Here is a 17,834-nt window from a genome sequence, read left to right as displayed (position 1 = left end):
AATCTTCCCTTTGGCTTAAAGGTTAGCGTTTCCTTCAAGACACCCGCTCGGAATACAAGTGGATTGGACGTCAGGTTATAAAGTGTCTAGTGTTGGGAAAGAATATTACACTCTTATTAAACAAAATGAAAAAGAACAATCTGCTTTTTAATAACTCTGTTGCACACACAAATGGTATGTCAAAACGAAAAATGTAAGGCAATATTTCAATCTCACATGATAAATATTACCTTCATTTCCTTCGGTTTAAATGGAAGAACGAACTGTTCATGGCGAAGCCCATTTTTTTCGAAGAAAATCACTTGATGTTTGTTGGGTAAGTGCTGTGATGTTGCAATAATACCGCCAGACGGTTTCCACGAAATCCCTTGCTCAAGTCCGTTCACATCTTCACTTGTATATTGAAGTACACCCTCTCTGTCAAATATTCGTAAATAACGCGCACCTGTAAATATAACAATGTAGTTCTGATTAAAATAATAATAATAATAATAATAATAATAATAATAATAATAATAATAATAATAATAATAATAATAATAATAATAAACTTTAAACCCTAATCAATTTATGGGTTTAGGATCATTGACAACAAAACAACTCCTTTAGACTGAACCTTTAATACTAGTACACTTATTTAGATTCTATTGTTATCCAGTCGCATTACTTCGATTTATTCAAATAATTCTGGTGTGCACAAATACCCGTTTTATACATATATATTGAATTCAATATATATTAAATAATAAAATGGTTAAAAAAAATAGAAAAATAGAACCTCCTGTCCCACTGACGCCCGTGTCTAGCGGCTGTCATACGAAACTATCCCACGCCCTTTTGCATGGTTTTAGTTACATTTGTTTTGAACTCTTGACTGCAAAGATATTACGTTTTGAAATAGAATTCATTTGCTGAGCAAAATTGAACTTTACTGAAAATGGATTTGGATCCATTGTGCTCTGAACGCCCCAAATATTACCTTTCTTCAATAAATTATTGACTCAAACAACAAACAATTACATAGGGTTGCAGAAAATATTCTAAAGTTAGCACAACATGAAGTGTGCTTCAAACATTACTTTTCGAAAATTGATTATTTTAAAATAATTTTATTAGCATCAGTGTTCTGAAATAGTAATCAAATTTTGCAACAAAAATCTCACCCACCTCCACAAAACACGAGCTTAGCTCCTAAAGGTATAGCTAGAAAACTTTCAGAAGCGGTCATTCCAAAATGACTTGCTTTAGGGCTAAAATAACCACACAACCGTATGTCTGGTACAATTCTAGCCTTAAAAACATGGAACATGACTCCCTTTGCATTTGAAATTTCGAATACTAATCAAAGATGTCCGCCATGATGAATGATAGTACCATCTGATGTGTCAGACCACTTCCAAGTTTCATCATTCTCCCTCAATCCGTTCTCAATACACAAGGATGGTGAGGACTTTTGTTTTGCCATGTATATTGATAGATTGTGTGAAATCTCTACAGTAGGTAATTTTAAAATCTACCTAAAAAGCTTATTACAACCAAGAAAGTATTTACGAGAGTCACTGGCAAGAGGGTGTAATAAAAGGGGGTCGTGATATGAAATAAGTTAAGAATTACTAATCTATACTGAAATATTCTGTAGCCACACAATGTAATCTTAACGAGAATAAAATAAATGAAAAGATCGGTTGCAATAGCAAAAAATTCTTAATAAATACGTTATTACACGACTTTAAAATATGTTTAAAATCTTGTTTTAAACTATTCAAAATGTTTAAAACATGTTTTCTTTTTCCTTTTTTTTTTTCGTGTGTGTTTTAAAACATTTTGAACACCTCTTTTAATGTTTTAAACACATGTATTTTTTTTTTCTTTCTTTAAAACTAGTACTTTTCCAACATTGATAACTAATATTTAGAATAACACATGGCTCATTTAGACTGCGAGAATCAGTACATTAATTTTCAATTGGACACAGAAGCTGTAGTATCAGCTATTAATACAATACATTTTAATAAATATTTCATCAATAAAGAGATAAGGGGCTATATGGTGAAAATTTAAGAAACGTAGATCGATCTGCGATTAGTATAAAAGGTCAGATTATCATCAATGGATTTAATATGAAATGAAATATTTAAGTTTTACGTCCCATGGTTATGCCGGTTAGGCTAAAGGAGACGGTGGTGATGAGTAATGAATGAAGTGGTGGAATGAAGAAGTGAGAGGAAACTGAAGAACCCTGAGAAAACCCACGAGTACGGTGTCTGTCCACCACAAAGTCCACACGACGCAAGCTGAGATCGAACCAGGGACCCCAAGTACCGGAGGTGAACGCTCTACCACTGAGCCACCGTGCCCCCCAGGATTCATATTTTGTTTGCCAATGGCAATAGTAGAGGGAACTTTGTCATACTCTATTTTAGGCAGACAATGGTTCGAGACAATTCTGCCAGAATGGAGGAGTATATTGAAATACAATAAATAATAATTAGCAGCTGCACTAAAGGTGTTATAAAGATCTAGACTATTAGTCTTGCTTTAAAATACTTATTTTCTGTCAGAAACCGGTGGGGGCCATTTGAACAGTTTTCAATATATAAGTAAGTATACTGTACAGTATATTACTACTTTGTACATTGACCCCTCTTGTGCGAATTATGCATCATATGTGGAATCCAAGCACGTAACATACACAGTTTATTTGCAGCAGCACAGGGGCTATATGTGAATTCGCCAAGTATGTTAAATGGATTTACACCGTGGTAGGTACGTCCGCCAACAATTTATTCCAAAAATACGAATCTTTCAATAGGATGAAAGGATTGAATCTCATAAAAGAACCGGGTTGACTTTGGTGGAATCAAAAGACGGATTCACTCAGTGTTATTGACGGATTGCGTCAGTAGATTCAGCTGATAGAACTAGATGACAGAACCAAAGAACAGAAGAATAGAAGCAACAAAGCCAATACTTTACAACAGGGAGACACTCCATGACAAAGTAGTTTATACTGAACTTACTACTGCATGTGTCTTAAAACATGGCTTCTCCTTATACACTTCTACCTATTCTTCCTTTCCTAACCCCTCTAAAAACCAAAACTGCAATAGCTTCTTAGCTGATAAAAGTGATTTGACTAGTTTGGTTGAAAGGAAATATCATATTGGAGAACCACACGGAAACTCGGAATTTCTGTTTAGCTCAGTAAACGAAACAGCAGAGACACTCACAAATACACTATTGTTAGATTTTAATCTAGTTTATTTAAAAGGTATTGATAAACCGGTTTCACAGTAGAAGGTTTTTATTTCGATGAGAAAGGACGCCTACCTATATTTAGAAAAAGCACACGACGTTCCTTACGCACTGATGGATAAAGTGATTGGACATTTTGTGTGGGATGAATGTTCTGGAGAAGGTTCAGCATTCGGACTGGGTGACGCAGATGATGGTAATCAGGAAAAAGGACGGCAATCTTTGATTGTGCTCCGAGTTTAAGAGAACCATTAATAGATTAACGGAGAAGATGACATATCCCTTCCAAGAATTAAGGATATATTAAATAGACAGCATATCCCCTTCTAAGAATTACGGATATATTAAATAAATTAACAGGAGCAAAATTCTTCGTATTGCTTGACTTAAGGCAAGTCTATTTACAGAGATAGTCGAAAAATCTCAACAATACTTGGTCATCAATACTCCGTGGGGACTGTTCAAGCAAAAGAGATTACCTTTCGGACTGAATTGTGCTTTACAGATATTCTAAAAATTTACAGATTATATGTTAGCTGATTGTGAAAGAACTGCGGCATATTTTGATGATGAGATTATACAGAAAGCTAATTTACAACAATGGTAGAATTGAACTAAAGCCGTTTTAGAACAATTTAAACAGTGTAATCTCTGAATAAATAGAGAGAAGAGTGTATTTTTTTTAAGGATTCGATAATATATTTGGGATATGAAATTAGCGTGTCGGGTATTTCTTCTTTGCAGGATAAATTAAATTAAAACCAATTATGGAAGCAACGCCTCCTAAATCAGTACTGCAATTGTAATCTTTTCTTGGTAAGGTAAATTGTAACCACATTTACACAATCACTTACCTTCAACTTCATTGAAAACACCTTCTCTATTTCAATTGTTTTACAAGGGAGTAAAATGGGAATGGACTACTCAACACTAGGAAGAATTCCGAAGGACTAAGCCATCAAAGAAGCGGAATATTCCATTCTTTCAATGAGAAGGCCGACGTGTTCGTGGTGACCGATGCGTCACTGACAGGAGTACGAGCGGTATTGTTTAATAGGATTAATGGCAAATTTCAACTAGTAGAATGCGTATCTGCAACGTTATCGAAAGCAGAAAGAAATTAACCACAATTTGAAAGAGATGCACTGCAGTTATTTTCGCTGTGTGTCAGGTTTTTATACGGTCGAAAGTTCAAAATGTTAAGACACGCAACCAATCCGTTGGATTTTTGGAGTAAATTCACCTCCCGTCAACGCCCTAACTGCAGCGATGGTTTCTACACCTCGCTAATTACGACGTTCAATTTATCTACACCAAAAAAAGTGAAATTAGCGGACTTTTTAAATACGTTTTCCGCAGAGTAATAGGAGAAGAAATTACTTCGCAGAACTATGTAACACAAATTAATTCATACTTGAATAGCCAAGATGAGATTAAACAAGAAATGAACAAGGATGTTTGGGTATAAAAAGTGATCAAGTGGATAGAGAAAGCTTGGCAAAAAAAAAAAAAAAATCTAAAGGTTTGGACACAAAGGAGCAGATTTTTTTTTTTTTTTTTTTTTCGTAACAGATACCTACAGGAATGGTCTGAAGGTTTATTGTTTTTTAAAGGGTGAGTGTTTATTCCAAGAGGGTAGAGGAGTAAATACTTAGCTAGATTACATGGTGATTATTTGAAATTAAAGAGAATGAATAACATCGCAAAGTCAGAAGTGTGTTGGCCAGAAATGATTTCCAATACACATGAATGGGTGGAAAAATGTGATATTTGTGTGGTCATGCCCAATAATAATCCAAAGAGAGAATATATATCGTGGAGAACCGAACCACAACCATGGGGTAGAATTCATTTAGATCATTTTACATATTTGGATACACTATGTTATTAATGGTCGATGCTTGTACTCGCTGGATCAGTTTTTCTGGTAGTTGCTACTAATTGTTCTGAAACAGTTTATCATCTTGAAAATGTGTTCTAGTTTTTGGGTTTCCCAATACATCGTAACGGACAATGGTCTGCCTTTCAGGATGATGTATTTATGCAATATTTCAAACTTCTCTAAGAAACAATCGATTGGTGTATACACCTCCTTACAATGCAGAGAACAACGGGATTGCCGAAAGCGTGGTACAATCAATCAATTAAAAAAAAAAAAAAAAAATATGTGTAGGAAGTACTTACAGGAGAGAAAGTTTGTTTCCAAAACCGTACTAAAAGAATGGTTGAACATGTTAAATGATACCTTGTGCCATACACACTCTTCTTAAGAATGGGAAATTAGCAGCCAGCCACTTCTTAAACTTTGAGCATAGATCTTGGTTCCCAGTAGATAAAAAGAATAGCCGAAGAGTACATAACTAGAGTCTCGTCCCAAGTGTGAAGGATGATGCCTCACGCATAGGAAAAGTCGTATGGGTAAAGAATCATGGAAGAAGTACCCCAAATTTATCAAGGGTATTATGAGAAGACACAGTTATAACACTTTCGAAATCTTGGTGAATGGTAGCCCTCATGAAAACTTTTGAGAAAACAGGCAATGTACAGTGCCTGTTTTTGCATGTTTTGCTCATGTGCTACAGGTGTTACGTGTAAAGTAAATGGTTTGGAACAGAAACAGGCACTTATCCGCGAAATAACACCTGTTTTTGAATGTAATAACTCTTGTCCTGATATGAAATCACATGTGTGCACTGTACATTGACTGATCAGTACCTGTGCGACGCGCATGTACATGCAATGTTTAGAAGAAAATGTTGCGGGCTGCAGACATGTGCAGATCAGCGAATGTAAGTTCATGTGTAGCACGTGGTATTTAGTGAAAACGTGTCTGCATATGTAACGGTACCAACATATACACTGTACTCCACCGATATTGTAAACATGTACATTTGCGTTCCAGGCCAGCCGGTATTTTAAATGTTGAACGAAAATTTTCTGCACATTACATGTGTGTTCCGTTTTTTAACGTGATTTTCAGCTATGCTGAATTTCAAAAGAAATCTGCTGTGAACATGAGCTGTTTTTTCCCTGTATTCGAATGTTCATGCAGGTTCCAGAGAATTGTTCATCTAGCAGGAGTTTGTCGTTTACATGTCTGGTACATGGTATGTTTTTAATACGGAAAATAGGATTTCCAGGAGGTTTGTTTTAGCAGAAAAGGGTTGTATAAACATGAACTGTACATGGTATGTAGTGACAGCATGTATTTGCAGGTTACAGAGAAACAGTACACTGTTTGAAATATACAAGAAACATGCCCGGTAGACAGAATGTTTTAAATCCGAGAAAAGGCCATTTTCAGATGGGTTTCTCATAAAAAAAAAAAAAAAAAAAAAGGAAGCTGTTTCGTTATTAGGTGTATGTTGCTTGTATCAACATCATGTACATGCAGTGTCTAGCTACATGTTGCTTTCGAATGAATTCTTGAATTTCCAGCAAAACAGACTAATCTCGACAATATTGGAAGGCTCACTGTGTGGGTAGAAATTTGCAGGTGGGAATTTATATTTTCCTGGACCAGCAGCAGATACTGGTATGTTTAGAAACACTGTGTTGCTGGAAATTCAGTCTTGATTCTTATTCCTTCAGCAAAATTTCGAACTCAAGTTTCATTCAACAGTGTACACATTTTATAATTATCACAAAATGGAAAATAGCTAATAGTGTTCGTATCGTCTGAACCGCCTATTTCAAGTTCCCCTTTCACTGCATGTTTGCGATCCCTGTACATTGTAAGTTCAGTGCTCTCGAACAATATTAGAATAGCACTGGTCTTCTTCCTTTTACATGCAATGTTCAGCGGATGATCAGCCTGCTGTTGAAGAGAAAACACGTTAAAATCAGTTGCAAAACATGCAGTCTACAAATGTTGCGTTCGGTTATAGATACAAAACATGTGTTTTCCAGGTACAAACCAGGTGTTCACTTCTTCCTTGTTTACCTGTGTTTTTCCGTTTCCAGGGACTGAACACGCAATGTTTTTAAAAAACAAGAGCACATGATCAGGCGTAAAACAGTGTTCCAATTTCAAGGGTTTTCCAGGCGCATGTTGTACATGCGCATGTACGGTACGTGTTTTTTTCTGCTGGGAGATGTACGAGTCGTGTACATCAAATAAAGGTTTAACCAAAAATTGGATGGTAGCAGAGAATAAACGTACAGGTGATGGTAAACAGAGTTGCAAATCAACCATCTCTACTGAAGTAAACCAGCGATTGCAAATGGAAACGCCAAAGTTCAAACACAAATCTGGCAAATACTCTACTTCGTTCATCCAGAGATAGAAGATCCTCAAACAAATAGGTGTATTTTTGTGATTTTGCAAAAGGGGGAGAGGAAGTGTTGGATCATAAGTGTTCAATACATAACAAGCTATATATGAGTGTGAAGAACAGGATATTCTTATCCAAAATCAGGAATTACAATGTGATTATTAACATGTGTATGTGGATAAATATGTCAATTAAATAACTGAGTTTTGAAATATATAGATTGGATCCACTAGTGCGTACTTTGTTCTGTCGACAGTTATAACTGATACCTAGAATAACAGTTTTCGGAACTTTTTAAGTCATCAAATAGATTTTAAGGGCATTGTTTATTTTTATTTTCTCATACAGGGAACGTTCCTGTGATGTTGGTACACAAGCCTGAATCACCCTAATACAAAATGATGATAAAACAACAATGCAAATGCTTTTGCTGACACTAGACATACCTAGGAAGAAGTACAGACACGAAGTGATTTCTAATTCACGTCTCAATGTTAGGTTTAAAATGGAGCAAGATAAGAATTCCTGTGGCGGGATGGTCAGTTAGAAAACACATACATACAAAAAATATGTAAGAACCTGTGACTTACTTGTCTCTGGATTTATAGTACTAATAGCAAACAATTTTCCATCTCCTCTCCAGCTAATACGAGGTACACCATCATCCCAATGAAACGCAGGCTGTACTGGTTCGACCTTAACTTTGGCACTCATTTTACCTTCTGAACCATGAAATTGAGTTTCTTTCTTACCCCAGCCAACAGTTATAAACTGTTCTATAAACACAGAAAGTAAATAAATAAATAAATAAATAAATAAGCAAAATAAATTTAAAAAATTAAACAATAAAAAGGTTTCAACTATAAATTCGAAATTGAATAATAAAATAGTTACTAATAAAATGTATGGAATTCATTTTTCAAAGTAACAACTGTACTAATTTTCTAGTATTCCTAGAAGGCTGAAAGAATTTCAGATGTTTCAAATACATTTAGCAAGTATCCATTTTCAACAACAACAGTGTCTCAAATCATATTATGTCATAAGATCTTCACATGCTTTGTGCTTCAACGTCATTGGAAATTTTTCACTTTGGTGTATTAATACGAAATAACGTATTTTTGAAAAAAGAAAAAAGAAACTAACAATTGTATTGTGGCACATCATACTCTATAGTTCCTCCACACAATTATATTTATATAAGTGTAACAAATTCACTTATTAATTTCTACCGAATTCTACATTTGTTGTTTTCGCTAAATGTAACCGAAATATCGGAAATTATTTCAGCCTACTAGCAATACTAAAAGTGTGCTAGTAGTACAATAAAATAGTTATTTATGTGAAATGCGTAATTTATTTATGAACCCACATTTAGTACTAGACAAGACAAAAAAAATCCAATTTAGGTACGACAGCATTGGATCCTGAAATATACGAACAAACAATAGCCACTTCGTATTTTTTTTTCAATGTTGTAACACTTGCCGTTTCAAGATTTGATGCTTAAGCTGTACAATTACTCTGTATTCCAATATAAATATCGTTTTCCATAAATTAAGAAGAAATCAGAAACATGTGAAAAAAAAAAAAAAAAAAAGGTAGTCAGTAATATTCTGGAAAACCTGTCTATTTTCATGTATACCTATAAATACCTTTTTACTTGTTTTTAAAAACATATTTCTTGAACAACATTGAGGAAACCCGATTAAAAGTCTCGTAATGTCGTTAATTTAACTGTAAAATTATCGTTAAAGGATACTATATGTCCAAATGACACGAGTTTCATTGCTGGCCTATATTTTGTATCGCCTAATGTGACCAAAAATCTTGAGGAAGTTAATAAAACATTGATCGTGGAGGTTATTTAGAAAGTGCAACAGTTCCAATATGTAGGGAACATAGACACGTAGTTGTTTGAAAAGGGATTTCAGTACACAATTTATATATTGTAAACATAGAAAAAGAGAATCTATTGAGGGCCCCATTGCTTTTATCGTCGCTAAGGGTTACAGATGTGAAAACCGAACTGTATGAAAATATGAGTGGCTTCATGCTTTATAAGAAGGCATAAGAATAATCCTTAAGAAATGAAAAACTGTTTCAGCTAACGTTCATACACATACTGTGACGCTGTTTAAGTACGCTCCAATGATGTTTGCACAAGTGGGGATCGTTTTCAAACGTCTGTCTGACTCAAACGAAACTTAAAAGTTAAAAATATGAGCCGTCTTATGTCATGTGCAATCAATGACTTATTTTTTCATGACTGCCAAGGAATATTGTACAAAGACATGTCATAAGTAGATGGGCACCTTGTAATATAATAAATGTAATTATTTTAAGATTATTAATGGTCTAATCTGTATGTTATTCTAGCTGTGGACAATCTGAAGATTCCACAAGATTCAACGATACCGCGAACAAAGGAGCCAAAGAGTTGTGATTTCGAATGTGGTCGGATAGCGAGACAATGTGACCTCGGTGCAAACCAAAGACGAATTTCACGAAACCTTCAGATTCCACTGTCCACCATCAATGTTATTGTCCTGTTTGCAAGACATAAAAAGGAATGTGAGTTCATGTTTTAGCTGACCAGGATCATCGCAACGCCAGTTGAGAGCTATCAAATGGTGTGTGAAACAAAATCCCAAGTCCAAGGTTACAGACGTGCCAGAACACCTAAAAGTGAGCAGGATTATAGCTATCATAGATCTGCATCAACTAAACTATCATAGGAGAGCTGCATGACATAAATCCTTGCTTAGCACAGCCAATATTGCTAAGCGGAAACAATCGGCAACAAACATGATGCGGCACGATGTTAGCTTTTGATGCCAGGTAATTTTCTCTGGTGAGTCCATATTTTCCCGATTTTCATCCAGTGGACCACATGGGTCTGGAGTCAATCCCTTCCAGAACTCCACTTGGACTACTCACAATCGACGGTCAAAGATGGAGGGTTTTACTGATGGTGTGAGGAATCATTTGGAGCTCTATACATTCCAAGTTGCTAGAATATGTTCGTACGCTCAATAGTGCTGGGTACACTGTCTATTTTGCAAAGCGGTGTGCTAGAGGTATTTTTTACTGAATCGTTTCCAAACAACACCTCTGTTTATGGAAGATAAGCCCCTTATCATACTGCCAAAAACACCAAATCTGACAGACACAAAATGACATCCAAAAATGGTATGGGTCAGCCCAGCTGAACGTGTCCGGGCTATTTTAGATCATGCAATCAGACGGCGTCCCCAAAAACCAACTTCCGGTGGGAGAACTTCTCCAATGTTTGCGTGAAGGATGAGCAAAAATCTCCCAGGCCAAAATCACATAATTTAATGATTCCATGCCCCAACGGGTTAAGAGTTTGTTTCACACTAAAGGTCTACCAACAAGGTCTATATCATTTGATCTTCACTTGGTCTCCGTATCAAGTGAGTCAGTTCAATAAGGAGAAAAGTTTTTAAATAGAGATGTCTATTACCTTACTGGATTCAATTCCATTACATGAAGTGAATATTCACGTACGTATTCAGATATGTTGTCCTAATTAACCATGATTTACAGATGTATTTCATTTAGTTGCAAACCGTTCAGTAAAATATCATTTTCCATGCATATCACATGTTTAATATATTATCGTAAGATCTTAATCTTGTTATGAAGGTGCCTATATTTCATAACCTCTAATATCATTCTGCCTCCCTATTTTGAATTTTTAGTGTCTAATATTAAACTCTAACGATTACACACACAAATCTAATATTACTGTTTCCACATAGGTGACGCTTTGAAGTTATTATTATTATTATTATTATTATTATTATTATTTTGGAAAACAGCTTTGAATCTTCTTTCATCTTCCACCACTTCTTTTACAGATCGAATTTAATTTGCCTTCTCTTATCCTCTTTTTACCTTTACTGAACCCTTCTTTATTATTATTTCCTTGTTTTATTAAAATAATACCTTTATACCTTTGTGCTTAACCTTGATGCTTTGGCTTTTTTTCCCCACTTTATCTACTCCACCAATAACTAAAACTTTATCATATACTTGTTTAAGAGTAATATATCTTTCTACTTCTAACCAGTGGCGGCTCTTGAGGAAAACATCAGTAAAAGATAAAATTTTATCGCTACAAACTGAGAAGAGAAGTTACCTACTATACTTAAGTAACGTATACATTAGAAAAATTCCTCCCTTGGTAGTTATAAAATTTTAATTTTTAACGCATATGCCTTCCCTCAAGAGTCGCCTGTTCTTCACCAATAACTGCCAGTTCAAGAACAAAACATTTTTCCATATACAATCTCCATATGACAAGATAGTATAAAGTTTGATAATGTATCACAACTGTTTGTAATGTTCTTTTCTTTGACGTGTATGGAGATAGAATTATAGACCGCCCCCACACGCAAATTTTTTTCTTTCTTTTCACTTGATCATCCTTCTGTACGTATTGTCAAACTTCATTGTGTTGATTGATAGCTTTTTCCAAGATCCTGAATCAAATCGACAGACGCTTGAACACAAAGACTTCTCTACTAAACATACTTTGCCTTCAAGAAAGTTCACGAACTTATATCTCACTGGAAACGTCTTAAGTGTGTCAGAAAATTTCACACAGCATTTGATAAACTGGAATTAAATTCCTTTGAGAAACGGTTTTCAATTTTCTCAGTTCTTTTTCTCTCGGAAAACACAGTTCCTGATTTTTTTAAAAAGATTTTCCGATTTGTGGAAACCTTGTATGCAGGGCGAGAATATACAGTATTCAAATATGCAATACCACAGAGAACTGAATAAGGATCAGATAATGGTTGTTAAAGGAATTGTCAATGGAATATTTATGAACTGGCATATGCCCAACATGCGTCCCATAAAATCACCTTATGCACTGCGAAAAGTTCCGTATCATCTATAACTTAAGGTGCAAGGAGATCATTAGTACAAAATTTCAAGACGCTACCCGTAATAGTTTCAGAGACCTCGCGAACAGCAAAATATCATTCAATTCCCCTTATAATCTTAGGTGACGCAATTCAAAATATCCCATCTACAGCCTAAACGCAAGGAAACATTTCTGGGAAATTTCACGAATCTACGCCTAATAATTTCGGAGATCTCTCTCTCCCTCTCTCTCACACACACACACACAAAAAAAAATGCTTTGTTTCGCAAAGTAGTGTTTTATGTGCACCTTAGAAGTGCAAGGGGAACGTTTGTACAAAATTCTTTGTGCAAGATTCTATGCTTAATAGTTTGTGATGTGGCTCACAAAAATCAAGCCTAATTATCTTCTTTTACAGACCATGCTCTCCATTTCAAAAACTTCTGTCTTACCTTCAGCATAGACTACAGGGAGAATATTATACAAAATTCAAAATTCTACGCCTAATAGTTTTGGAGATCTGAAGAATGAAATAATAATAATAATAATAATAATAATAATAATAATAATAATAATAATAATAATAATAATAATAATAATAATAATAATAATTAAAACCCTCTTAGGTACAGCATTTCGAAAAACCCCGTTTTATCTACACCCTAGAGCCAAGGAGAACATTTGTACAAAATTTCACAGTTCTAAGCCTAACATTTTCGGAGATATGTTGATGAGAGAATCAGTCAGTGGATTTACTCTTTCACATCGTCACATGAGAACCAGAGGAACGTAACTCCATTTTCGTAGGTTTACAGGCGAGAGGACAAAAATATTTTCTTAGAAAGATGTGTTTTTAATAAGACGGTAATTGAGCTACATTATGAAAGATGATTGACAAGCAGAACAGATGGTGTTATGTTCTATTTACGTAGGCTTTTAAAATTATGTCCAAACGTAAAGAAAACGAAAGCCGCATTTTGGGAGTTACGTTCCTCTGGTTCTTATGCGACGATAGGAGGACTTCATTTCGGAATTTTTTATTCCAAAGTTTCTTTTTAGAAAAATGCAGTAGTATTTTATTCCGTTGTACTGAATACTGAACTGAAAATTAAAATATACGTGGCATGAAAATAAATCGAGTTTGAGAATGAACTATATTGACAGCGAAACAAAAGAATGTATATCAAATAATTCGAAGAAAAGTACAAAATTCAGGTAAAGTATTCGAGTGAAGTTGAATAATTTAGTGTCTTTCTGCACAGATGAATAATAATCTGTCGACGTTTATTTACTTTAAGTCTAGATACTGGAAATAGAAGACAACTTAGGCTATAAAGCAGAGAAAACTAAAAAACAAAGTCATTATCAACTCACAACCATTACTTGTATAGCAAAGATGATCTGTCACAAAAAAAAAAAAAAAAAAAAAAAAAAAAGTTATTCGAGTCAGGTTAAAAAACACTGACGACAAACGAGAATTTATCGTTGAAACTGTTTACGAATGGTTTTCACTCGAAAGGTTTACGTGAGTATTGAACTTTTATTACACTGACATGCATTATCTTTAAAGTTTGCTGCAAAAATACGATATTATACCTTAAAATATCAACTCGTGTATGTTCCTTCGCTCCTTAGCATATAAGAATGAAGTTATGAAGCAAAATACGTCAATATATGAATTATTTCGTACACAACAATATCTATTTACTAATAAACAAAACTGAGAAGGCTGCTGAAATGAAATGAATTATTTTTCAAGAATTCTGTTAAAAGCACTTACTCTGTCCGAAGTCTGCCTGATGAAGAAACACTTCGGTTACGGGACTGAATGATTCTGTCATCACTAACACATTATCTTCTCCAGTAATAAGAACAAACACTTCTTCATCTGGGCTCCATTCCATACCTTTTATTCCGCTTTCAATGCATCCAACACTTTGTACCTGAAACGTCAATTTACAAAGATTATTAACAGTCTGCAGTATAAATACCAAGACACTTAAAAAGGAGAACAATTCATTTTTATAATTCATCTTCAAAAGTGAACGTCCTCCTACAGCTATTTTCACAGAATTTCAGTATAATTTTCTTTTGACTGAAAACGAATAGATTACTTTAAGATAGTAAAACCAGTCTTTAATTGTTCAACTCTTTCAGAAATTATTAACCACTAGCAGACTCGCTTCGCTGCGGTCACCCCGGAACGCAATAAACTTTGTTACTTAGATAATTTTTACTTTTTCGCTTTCAAGTGATATGATAAAAACCATAGAAGATTGCAGTAAATGTTAACATTATATCGCCTGTCATTTATGTTAACCCGCCCCGCTTCGCTGCGGTCACCCCGGAACGCAATAAACTTTGTTACTTAGATAATTTTTACTTTTTCGCTTTCAAGTGATATGATAAAAACCATAGTAGATTGCACTAATGTTAACATTATATCGCCTGTCATTTATGTTAACCCGCCGAGTGACACGGTCATGCGGGTTGCATATAAATACGTTTATTTTTACCTATGATGAACTAACAAAGGATTTGTACGTTATGGACACTTGAATGGTCAATTATCTCAAGACACTGGTAATTAAAAATTAAAGTGATATGATAAAAACCATCTAGGGTCCAAATCCTAATAACCCCCCAAAAATGAAAGAAATTGGTTCAGCCGTATTAGCGTGATGAGGGAACAAAGGATTTGTGCGTTCTCTTTTATATATAAGATAAAAATTCAGAATATTTAAACAATTCAAACAAAGTAACTATTTCTTATTTACTACTACTGTTCTTCGCACGGGAAGAATAGATTTAGGGAAAATATTTGAATGATAAATTTGAATTCCCTTACGATGCTTATTTAAATCGAAATGAAACTATAAAAAACAACCTCGACCTAAGTGCTAGCTATGTTCCAAAATTCATTTCAAACGATTTACCTGTTTTCTCATGATGATGAGATAGACAACGTCGACGTCATTTTTATGTACTGAAAAAAACATTACAGAAATTCCCCCCGTTAAAAAGCTGAATTTGCGAAAATGTTATGGCACGTGTTCACTTGTTTTCACTGAGTTTATAGATCAACCTCTCTAACATAAAGGGGTCGTGAGATATAGCATAGTTGCATACAATATCTCACACTATTCCCTCTCTCTTAGGATATGAAAGTAAAATTACAGAAACCCGGTTTGTGGACAGTATTAACTATAGTCAAGAATTGATTTCAAACTATTCAGTCGTTTTTCCGTAATGCGATCACAAACAAGATCACTTTCGGTTCTATACTGATGGCGATAACATATACATACCTATAAATGATAACAGTGCAGGCTAACAGTGAACATCTTTTGAAAGCGTAGTTTGAAGCTTGAGTTTCGTTAAGAGCACAGAAGTTTTATCTAGTACCCACATAATATTCCTTACTCACTAACTTTTCAGAATACCAGAAGTAGCCAGCGAAATATTAAGTAAGGTAATCAAACAATATTTTGTCCCATCAATACTCGGAATCAAGTGGGTCTGTGTCAATTATTGCAAAATTTCAATTTAACTGAAAACGCTATAAATTTTGTGTGTGTGTTAGTGTCTACGCACATTTTAATAATAATAATAATAATAATAATAATAATAATAATAATAATAATAATAATAATAATAATAATAATATCATAATAATTATAATAAAGATATTTGTCTTGCATGAAGCTTCTGAGCGTATCTGATAGTTATATTATTCTAAATTTTGTTTAGGTAAATCTGGTCCAAATATAGTGTAGGTTTCTTTAGAGGAAAGTGACATGCTTTAAAAGCAGATTTTCCAATTTGTGTCTTAGAATTATGTAATCTTGTACTTTCACAACAACTGTTACTTCTCTAGTAGATATTTTGGCAACACTGAGATTTGGATTCTTTGACATGCTTCTTAATTCCAATTCGTATATCATCATCTTTGCCATTTCTATGCATTCAGTGACAGCTCTTTCGAGAAACATGTTTCATGTATTGCATTTCATTTGTTAAGCATTCAGAATTACTGTGGAAATGCTGAACGTCTGAAGTCGGTTTGTGTACTCTTTGATATTGAGTTTATTACCACTCCTCTAGATTTTAAATCTAATAAGTTTATTCTCCCTTGGTCTTCTTTTTCTACTGTGAGCGAAAGGCCTACTCTATGTGTTATTTAACTACTCAGTTTGTAACTACTATAATTGGTATATTGTATACATATATATATATATATATGTATATAAAAAAACATATTATGTACAAGGTCTCTGGAATGGGATAGACGGTTTTTCAGTGTGTGGTTTTAATACGGTAAGAGACAGAGAAAAAAATAAAACTTGTATTTTCAAGGAAAACTCAGTCTTTTTCGTATTACTTTCAAGTCATTGCAACTCAGTACAACTCCATAATAAGTTCCATTCGTTTATGACTCGGGTAATATCCAGCATGAATTCAATATCTCTCCACGTATTTTGTAACACCTGAGGTCTGACAGAAGCAATCGCATTCCGAATACGGTTCATTAGTTAATCAAGATTAAGAATCTTTTCACATAGATACACAATGTCTTTCACATATTCCCATAGGAAAATGTCCAGATAAGTTATATTAGGTGAGTGTGGTGACCAGGAAATTGTCCAACTTCGGACTGTCCACGTTCAAGAAATTCTGTATCAAGATGCTCGTCACTCGTAGGCTCTAAAGTGATGACGCAACATCCAACTGGAATATCACTTGACGTTATAAAAGATGTAACTGGGGAACTGTAAACTTTTGAAGCATGTCTTAAAATACATTTTCTATTACGGTTTGCTCCATGAAAAAGAAAGGGACCTGTATTAACGAGTACCAACATTCAATTTGGAACGGTCTCCACAATGTTTTACATACGCATGCGCATTAATACAGCCAGACAAGTGAAAAGTTAATTTATCTGAGAAAACAATGTTCGATAAAAAATTGTGCTCATTATCAATCTTGTACGGAATTTCATTAGCATTTGCAACTCTTTTGGGTTAGTCGTTTGGCTTAATTTCTTGCAACAATTTCATCTTATATGCGTGCAGATATATCGTTTATGTATCATCACGTCGTGCACATTTGATCTTGGAACTTCAGCTGCGTGCTCGCACGCGCAAATTTACTTCCTCAGAATAGTGTGAAACAATCTCTTATTGTCTGTACCTGCTCGTCTCATATACGCGACTACTATGAGGGTTCGTTACACTCCTTGTAGATAAAAACTGTTCCTTCCATGCCTAAATATTGTTGCGTGACAGAGGATTCTTGTGGTAAACATGGTGAAACGGCGGAGTTTTGTTGTACTTGAAGAACACTTTTTTGTTCCTGCAAACCACCAAATACATTGAGTTTTCTCAGGTGTCGACGCCATTCTCCGTTTT

The 17,834-nt window shown here is 34.6% G+C and overlaps 1 protein-coding gene across 3 annotated transcripts in view; it reads right to left on the bottom strand.

Moving 5' to 3' along the window:
* Elp1 (elongator complex protein 1) overlaps positions 1-17,834 on the bottom strand; it is a 163,087-nt gene that overhangs the window by 124,522 nt on the left and 20,731 nt on the right. For all 3 annotated transcript variants that reach the window (XM_081734001.1, XM_081733999.1, XM_081734000.1), the window contains exons 4-6: positions 14,207-14,369; positions 8,120-8,305; positions 231-445 (exon numbers count right to left, since the gene is read on the bottom strand). In XM_081734001.1, the coding sequence (XP_081590127.1) occupies positions 231-445; positions 8,120-8,305; positions 14,207-14,369 (564 nt within the window). The remainder of the gene's footprint in view (positions 1-230; positions 446-8,119; positions 8,306-14,206; positions 14,370-17,834) is intronic.

This window comes from Thermobia domestica, chromosome 12 (genome assembly GCF_964235325.1).
Source record: "Thermobia domestica chromosome 12, izTheDome1.hap1.1, whole genome shotgun sequence".
NCBI lineage: Eukaryota > Metazoa > Arthropoda > Insecta > Zygentoma > Lepismatidae > Thermobia > Thermobia domestica.
This window is presented reverse-complemented; position numbering and strand designations above follow the sequence as displayed.